The 8,710-nt window shown below is 57.7% G+C and overlaps 1 protein-coding gene across 1 annotated transcript; it reads left to right on the top strand.

The window, feature by feature from the left end:
- The first annotated feature begins 1,586 nt into the window (after positions 1-1,586).
- Positions 1,587-8,517, top strand: LOC128849628 (E3 ubiquitin-protein ligase TRIM7-like). Its single transcript, XM_054052072.1, has 7 exons — positions 1,587-2,180; positions 4,751-4,837; positions 4,928-5,155; positions 5,642-5,664; positions 6,141-6,256; positions 6,435-6,467; positions 7,174-8,517. Exons 1-7 carry the CDS (start codon positions 1,668-1,670, stop codon positions 7,698-7,700), a joined length of 1,527 nt encoding a protein of 508 aa, XP_053908047.1. The 5' UTR covers positions 1,587-1,667; the 3' UTR covers positions 7,701-8,517.
- Positions 8,518-8,710: the final 193 nt, after the last annotated feature.

Below are 8,710 nucleotides of genomic sequence, written 5' to 3'. Positions count from 1 at the left end.
GAGGCAATTTGGGGGGTCTGATGTGACCCACAGCAGCTTTAAAACCCATAAAGACCCAGATCTCCCTCGAGCACCCTATAGGGACACCCTCCCACCTCACCCAGTACCCTATAGGCACCTATATATCCATACACCCCCAATATCCTATAGGGACCCCAATATCCAGGCACCTCAGCCTCCCTATAGAGACCCAGATCTCCCTCGAGCACCCTATAGGGACACCCTCCCACCTCACCCAGTACCCTATAGGCACCTATATACCCATACACCCCCAATATCCTATAGGGACCCCAACATCCAGGCACTTCAGCCTCCCTATAAGGACGCAGACCTCTCCCGAATACCCTATAGGGACACCCTCCCACCTCACCCAGTACCCTATAGGCACCTATATATCCATACACCCCCAACACCCTATAGGGACCCCAACATCCAGGCTCCCCCAATGCCCCATAGGGACACCTCCCCCTCTCAGCACCCTATAGGGACACAGATGCCCTTCTCAGTACCCTATAGGGACACCCTCTCCCTCCCCCCAGCACCTTATAGGAACTTACACATCGCCCCACACCCACCATCCTATAGGAACCCCAATATCCAGGCTCCCCCAATGCCCCATAGAGACACCCTCCATCTCTTCAACACCCTATAGGGACACAGATCTCCTTCTCAGCAACCTATAGGATACCCTCCATTTCCTCCCCTGTAACCTATAGGGATACCCTCCACCTCCCCCCCAGCACCCTATAGGGACTTTTCACCCCCCCAGCACCCTATAGGGATCCCAATATCCAGGCTCCCCCAATGCCCCATAGAGACAACTCTCTCTCAACACCCTATAGGGACACTCTCCACCTCCCCCCAGCACCCTATAGGGACTTTTCACCCCCCCAGCACCCTATAGGGAGACAGATCTCCTCCTCAGCAACCTATAGGGATACCCTCCACCTCCCCCCAGCACCCTATAGGGACCCCAATATCCAGGCTCCCCCAATGCCCCATAGAGACAACTCCCTCTCAACACTCTATAGGGACACCCTCCCCCCAGCACCCTATAGGGACATATGCATCACCTCCCACCATCCTATAGCGACTTCCACGTCACCTCCCCGAGTCCCATAGGGACCCCAACATCCAGGCTCTGGCTCCAGTGCCCCATATAGATCCACAGCCCCTCTCAGCACCCTATAGGGACACAGACCTCCTCCTCAGCACCCTATAGGGACCCCCTCCACCCCCAGCGCCCTATAGGGACTTATTCACCCCCCCCACCCAGGCTCTCCCAATACCCCATAGAAACACGCTGTCCCCGCCCCGCCCCCCCCCCAATCCCATAGGGATCCCCAACATACGGGCAACCCAACCCCCTCCTTGCCCCGTCCCCTTCCCCATGTAGCCACGCCCTCTCTCTAGCCCCGCCCCCTTTCCCTCTAGCCACGTCCCCTCATTCCCCGCGCATGCGCACTCCCCCCTCTCGCGGGTCCCCGCGCAGGCGCCCGCTCTCTCGCGCCGCCTCTGCGCCTGCGCCGTTGCTTCCCCTTCGTGCACTGCGCATGCGCTTCCCCGCCCCTTCCCCTCTCGCGCGCGCGTGGCCCCGCCCCTCGCGCCCGGCAGTCGGGGCTGCGCGGCCGCAGGGAGGGGAGCTTGGGGCGCAGCGCTCCGCCGCTATGGAGGCCCCGGCCGCCCCTCCCGCCGTCCCCCCCGCTCCCTGCAGCGCCGCCCGCTCCCTTCAGGACGAGCTGACGTGCCCGGTGTGCCTGGAGTACTTCACCGACCCGGTGCTGGTGGCCGAGTGCGGGCATAACTTCTGCCGCGCCTGCGTGACCCAGTGCTGGGAGGACTCGGCGCGGCGCCTCTGCTGTCCGCAGTGTCGGGAACCCGTACCGCAGCGCCTCTTCCGCCCCAACCGTTCCCTCGGTAACATCGTCCACATCGTCCGTCAGCTGGGGCTTCCCCTGGGCCCCGCCGAGCCGCCGCCGGGACCTCCAGCTCCGTCGCCGCCTCTACCTGCAGTCGCCCCGCCGGGGCCGCCGGGGCCGCCGCGCTGCCCCCGCCATGGAGAGCCCCTACGCCTCTATTGCGTTCAGGACCGGCGAGCCGTGTGTGTCGTCTGCCATCTCTCCCGGGAGCACCGCGCCCACACAGTGCTGCCCGCCGAGGAGGCGGCCCACGCCGCAGAGGTACGGGGAGGACTCCCACCGAGGGGGCTGAGAGCATTGGGAGCAGGGGGGTCTCCCACCGAGGTAGCTGGGAACTGTGGGGAGTACCCACCGGGGGAGCAGAGAGCCCCAGGAGCTGTGGGGAGCACCCAGTGAGGGAGCTGAGAGCCCCGGGAGCTGTGGGGAGCACCCACCGGGGGAGCTGAGAGCCCCGGGAGCTGTGGGGAGCACCCACCGGGGGAGCTGAGAGCCCCGGGAGCTGTGAGGAGCACCCACCGGGGGAGCTGAGAGCCCCGGGAGCTGTGGGGAGCACCCACCGGGGGAGCTGAGAGCCCCGGGAGCTGTGGGGAGCACCCAGTGAGGGAGCTGAGAGCCCCGGGAGCTGTGAGGAGCACCCAGTGAGGGAGCTCAGAGCCCCGGGAGCTGTGGGGAGCACCCAGTGAGGGAGCTGAGAGCCCCGGAAGCTGTGGGGAGCACCCAGTGAGGGAGCTGAGAGCCCCGGGAGCTGTGGGGAGCACCCAGTGAGGGAGCTGAGAGCCCCGAGAGCTGTGGGGAGCACCCAGTGGGGGAGCTGAGAGCCCCGGGGACTGTGGGGAGCACCCAGTGAGGGAGCTGAGAGCCCCGGGAGCTGTGGGGAGCACCCAGTGAGGGAGCTGAGAGCCCCGAGAGCTGTGGGGAGCACCCAGTGAGGGAGCTGAGAGCCCCGGGAGCTGTGGGGAGCACCCAGTGGGGGAGCTGAGAGCCCCGGAAGCTGTGGGGAGCACCCAGTGAGGGAGCCGGGAGGCTTGGATGTTGGGGAGGGGGCTTTAGGGATCCCCTGGAGTGCTGGGGAGTGATAAGGACTGGTTGGGGGGGCAGTAAAGACCCTTCCCAGGTGTTGGGGGGCAATAAGGACCTGGGAAGGGGCAGTAAGTTTCTTCTCCCTGGTTGGGAACCCCATGTCTGGGATGATGGGGGGTAGTAAGGACCCTCCCCTAACTGGGACCCCCCCCAGCGAGGTTGAGGGGCAAGAAGGACTGAGCGGGGGTTAATAAGGACCTGGGTGGGGGTAGAAAGGGGGGTGCCAGAAGGACTTGGGGGGAAAAAGGACAATGAGGATGTTGGGGGGCAATCAGGATCCTGACAGGGGCAGGAAAGGTTTCTTTCTCCCAGTCAGGAACAGCCTGAGGGATGTTGGGAGGCAATAAATGGGGAGGGGGGGCAGGAAGGACACGGGGGGGACAGGAAGGATTCCCACTTTGGCCAGGAACCATCCTGGAATGTTGGGGTGCACTGAGGGCACCCCCTGAGAAGGCCTTCTAGGGTGCAGGGCTCCCTCTCCAAAGAATAGGGGGAGCGCTAATAAGCGTGAGAGGGGTTAATAATGACCGTGGATGCAAGGGGAGGGCTCCACCCCCCACCCCCCACCCCCCTCTCCAAATTAGGGGTACAGTGAAGGCACCCACGGGTTGGGGGGGCACCAGGGAGCTCCCCACATGAGTGGCGATGCTCCTGGGGTGCAGTAGGGTTCCCCCTTCCCCCCTCTGTGTCCCTCCCTATTGATATGGACATGGGGGAGCAGTGGGTCCCCCCCGCAAGGTGTGGGGTGCAGAATGGCCCCCCCTCTTCCCTTCTGGGTGCTGCCCCATGGCCCTGGGTTTTTTTATGGCCGGGGGGGGGAAAGGTTTCCAAGATGCCGGATGGGAACGGATGTTTACTGCGCAGTGGCGAGACGGCAGCACTGGCACAGCTGATCGGGAAGGGGATTGTGGGATTAATTCATTAATTCCTGCAATTATTGGGGGCAGGGCAGTTGTTTCTGAATGATTTCTATGGAATTTTATGCCGTCTTCGGTGGCTGCTGGAGCTGTAGCTCAAGGAATCATCATCTCAACCCTTCCACGTTTTGAGTCGTGTCTTTTTTTAGGACGATACCCTCTCAAGTCTGATCCATTTGCTCCCTAGGGATTTTTTTTTTCCTCGTTAATCTGCTTTTATGCTGTTTTATCACGACTTTGTTGCCCCTCGGGGGCTCCTGCCAACCCCTGCTCCCTGTTTTTCCCATCCTGGCTTTTATCTCCTGCTTGAATTCTGCTTTATTGTGGTTCCCGGCACCAAAATCACTGTAGCTTTGTGGTTTGTTTGGAAAATATCTATCATTTCTCCCTCCCAAATCCCAGCTGGGAGTCTCCCTGCCTTCCTAGGGGGCTTAAACAAGGCCAGGCACGATGGTTCCCATGGATAATCCGTTAATAAGGGGCAGAAGGGGTGGGATCCAGTAGTTTGTGTTCCCAAAAAGAGTAAAAAATCATCTCTAATTAATCTTTTTTGACCTCGCTGCCTGTTATTCCACCTGCACCTGGTTCCAAACAGCTCCCGTGGATTTAGGGAACAAGTTTCGGGCTGAATAAGGAAAGCTTTGGGGTTTTTGGAGTTCCCAAAAGTAAGGATTGAGGCTAACAGGGCTGTTAAGGACACGGTGTGGTGGTGACCCGGGTGGTTTCAGTTCACAGAGTTTTCCAGCTTCAAAAAAACCCCTCATTTGGTGAAATTCGGCAGCGTTCTTGTTCCCAACTGGGAAGGATTCCCAACTGATCTCATTCTCCCTCCAGGAGGTGCCCCAGGAGCATCTGAGCTCCTTGCGGAAAGGGCGTGAGGAAGCCAAGGCTGAACGGGAGCGGCAGAGCGAGGATTTGCTGGTGAGTTCCTCGGGGCTGGTGCTTCTCCGAGCCCTCCCCGGTCGCCGAGATGTCGGAATCACACGGCGTTTCCCCTTCTGGTTTTTGCAGAAGCAGACGGAAGTTGAGAGGCAGAAGATTGTGGCCGAATGCAAGGAGCTCCGGGGCTTCCTGGAGGAGAAGGAGCAGCTCCTGCTGTCCCGCCTGGAGGAACTGGACAAGGACATCACCAAGAGGAGGGATGAGAGCGTCTCGCAGCTCTCCGAAGAGATCGCCCAGCTGGATAAGCTGCTGGCAGAGCAGGGAGGAGAGAACGGCCCAGGAAACCCAACCGGACAGGTGAGACTTCTGGGATGTATCCTTCCAGCTCAGAGTTTGTCGTATAGACGTAGGGGAACTTGGAGTTGGGATCCCTGGGGATGAAAATCCATTTATGGGGACCACAGGGTGCGGACGCGCTCTGCTGGGGAATGACTTGGGTCCTTTAACTCTGGGCCGGAGCTGCCCCGTCCAGGAGTCTGGGATTTTGAGTTGCTTCTAGGCTGGTTTTTTTTTGGGTGGGAATCCAAATTTTAGCCTCAGTGTGAGGGTTAAGTTTCTTCCTCCTTGTTGTGAAGCCTCTTGGACCCCCTTGGATAACAAAAGTCCCATCATTACAAACGAATCCTGCCCTCCCCGTGACTCCAACTGTGCTCCGTGTCAGAAACAGCATTGAAGAGCTGATCCCCTCAGCGGAGCAGCTAAATTTGGGGAGGATTTAAGAGGCTGTGAGGTACCAAAGAGACTCGAACTAATGAATTCCCTGGTTTTTTATTCCCTTTCCAGGCTGTTGTCCCAGCTGGAAGCAGGTGAGTGAAGCTGAGCCCTTGGTGGGGTAACTGGGAGGCTCCTGGCGGTGGCAGAGGTGGTGTTGGGAAGGTGGAAACCCATCCAACTTCTTTGTCTCTCTCTCTCTCTGTCACGAGGGATACCCCTCACTTCCGCCTCTCTTTCTTCGTTACCGAGATCCATCTTTCCCTCGGACGAGGCACCCTGGCTCTGTCCCGTTCTCCTCCCAAGCACTGATGGATGGAGAACGATCCCACCCAAAGCCCTTCCATCCCAGTGTTTCTTCCCTCTCTCCTATTAGGAGACGATGGATGGAGAACAATCCCACCCAAAGCCCTTCTATCCCAGTGTTTCTTCCCTCTCTCCCATTAGGAGACGATGGATAGAGAACGATCCCACCCAAACCTCTTTCATCCCAATTTTTCTTCCCTCCCTCCCATTAGAAGATGGATTTCCGTTTTCCCGAGGGATCCTAACGCTCCTTTCTCCTCGGCAGCTTTGAGAGCTGGATGTTCTGCAAGCCGGAGCCCGGTTTTACGGAGTTGGAGAAGAAACTGAAGAGCTTCTCGCAGAAGAGCGCTGTGCTGAAGGAAGTGCTGCTGGAATTCAAGGGTGAGCGCCGGGAATGGGATTTCTTTCCAAGTTGGCATTGAATCCAACTGCAAAGAGGATTCTGTTTGAGTTGCGCTCGGATTTCTCCCTTGGAGAAAGGCAGGGAGTGAAGCCGCGTATGCAGAATCAATCCCTGGAGATTCCATGGAATCTAAACTTCTTCCCTTTCTTTCTGCAGAGAATCTTCGTTTCGAGCTGGAGAACGACACAGGTGAGAACGGAATCATTTGGGGACCCTGAGCTTCATTTTTTCCAAGACTTAATTTGGGAGTTTCAGCTTCCCTGGGGGTTGTCCTGGCAGCCAAACCTTCACGATAGCATTACAGGAGAGAATTATTCCCGGTGCTGCCAAAGAAAAGGGAAAAACAAGGATCCAGCTGCTCAGAGCTGCCATAAAAAGCTCAGATTTGGGATTAAGAGGACTCTCCGGAAGTCTGATTTCCACCTGGAGCAAGGAGACCTTTGGCCCTGCAGTGGGCTTTGATTTAGCTCCAAGCTGGACTCTTTGCCAGGAACAGGATAGATCCCTCTCCTTTCCACAGGCTCTGATATTCCCCCCCTCACAGTCACTTCCAGACTCTGCAGCTCTAATTCCCGATAGGAGCAGCCCTTAAACTCCAGGATATTTATGCTGCTTCTTCTCCAGCGCTAAGAATTGTTGGTTCTGCCCAGAAATTCCAGTTCTGGAGTGCGGAGATGGTTTGGATGGGGCAAGTGGGGGGGTTGAGGTGGAGATTCGGCTGTTTTTCCACTTTAATTGAAGTCTTTGTTAATTTATCTTGTTGAATTGCTCTTTGGTTCGATCTGGGTTTTGGAAGCAGTCTGGTTTGGAGCCGGGATAAGGAATTCCTTTGGAGAAGGGTGGAAGAGGAATCTTGAGCTTGTAGATGCTCACATCCCTGTTTTCCTCTTCCCAGGTGATCTCTCTCTGGATCCGGACACCGCTAACCCCTACTTGGTGCTGTCGGAAGACAAAAGGAGCGTCCGACTCCGGAGTGCACCCCAAGAGCTGCCGGCAAATCCCAAACGCTTTGATTATTCCTTCTGCGTGCTGGCGGCCGAGGGTTTCGTTGCGGGGCGGCATTACTGGGAGGTGGAAGTGGGAGACGGGGAGAGTTGGGTCCTGGGGGCGGCTCGCGAGTCCGTACGCAGGAAGGAAAAGATCGATTTTGCTCCAGAGGAAGGGATTTGGGCTGTGGGGTTGAACTGGAAGGGGAAAAACTGGGATCAGTACCAGGCGTTCACCTCCCCGGAGACGCCCCTATCCCTTTGCGAGCGGCCCAGGAAGATTGGGGTCTACCTGGACTACGAGGGCGGGTGGGTGGCCTTCTACAACGCCGATAACATGGCTCCCATCTTCACCTTCACTGCCGCCTTCACCGAAAAGATCTTCCCGTTTTTCTGGCTCTTCTACGTGGGCTCCTCCCTCTCCCTCTGCAACTGAGCCTTTGCCCTGGCCTCGTCCCTGCCAGTAGCGCCCCATCCCCTTCCTGTTTTCCCTTCGCTTCCAGACGAAGTCTCCCAAATCCCATCCTTGTCCCTCCTTCTGCTTTGGGAGGCGAGTTTTTTCTTGTTGCATCTAACCTTTTTGGGGCTGTTTTCCCCTCAAAATCCCTTCCTCCGGGGCATCGGCCGGGTGATTCCCCCCTCTCTGTCTCCGCTGTAGAAGCGATCCCTTCTATTTTTCTTTTCTCTCGGCTGTCCCGTGGAAACGGGGATGGAGAAAAGCAACCGTAGGGATTTTAGCGTGGCCCACGTTGAGCCGGAACCAGAACCCTCTGCTTTCCTGCATCCCGGGAAGCTCCGTAGGGCTGGAAAAACCCCCCATGAGGAGGAGAGGGAGTGGCCCCAACCTCAAGGTTTCTACCCCCGGCACCTTTTAGCCACCCTATCCCGGTTTTCCTTTCTTTGGGAAAGGGCCGAACCCGCCTTCTGCTTGCGCCAAGAGAGCGACACCGCCCTCGCTGCTTCCCACCCTCATCCCGTTAACGCTGAGCACCCGGAGGACTGGGAGCTGGCAGGATCGAGGCAGGAGTTGGGGGGATATGGGTACATTTGGGTGCAGAAAAGAAGGAGAACGGTGGGAATGGGAGAAGCCAAGAGCCAAGGATAAACCTGGAGTCTTGGTTGCGCTGGGAAACGACAGTTTTTTGGGGGTTCGGTTTTGGAAACGACGGCATTTTGGGGGTTTTGGTTTTAGAAACGATGGCTTTTTTGGGGGTTCGGTTTTGGAAACGACGGCTTTTGGGGGGTTCCGTTTTGGAAACGATGGATTTTGGGGGTTCGGTTTTGGAAACGACGGCTTTTGGGGGGTTCATTTTTGGAAACGACGGCTTTTCGGGGGTTCAGTTTTGGAAACGACAGCTTTTGGGGGATTCGGTTTTGGAAATGATGGCCTTTGGGGAGTTCGGTTTTGGAAACGATGGATTTTGGGGGTTCGCTTTTGGAAATGAT

The sequence above is a fragment of the Cuculus canorus genome, chromosome 31, assembly GCF_017976375.1.
Source record: "Cuculus canorus isolate bCucCan1 chromosome 31, bCucCan1.pri, whole genome shotgun sequence".
Lineage (NCBI taxonomy): Eukaryota > Metazoa > Chordata > Aves > Cuculiformes > Cuculidae > Cuculus > Cuculus canorus.
The sequence above is the reverse complement of the archived record's forward strand: the minus strand, read 5'-3'. Positions and strand labels throughout refer to the sequence as shown.

Excerpts from the sequence above, each read along its gene's own strand:
- LOC128849628 (XM_054052072.1), top strand. The coding sequence starts at position 1,668 with ATGGAGGCCCCGGCCGCCCCTCCCGCCGTCCCCCCCGCTCCCTGCAGC. Across the intron at positions 2,181-4,750 it reads AGGCGGCCCACGCCGCAGAG|GAGGTGCCCCAGGAGCATCT; the intron begins GTACGGGGAGGA and ends TTCTCCCTCCAG. Across the intron at positions 4,838-4,927 it reads GGCAGAGCGAGGATTTGCTG|AAGCAGACGGAAGTTGAGAG; the intron begins GTGAGTTCCTCG and ends TGGTTTTTGCAG.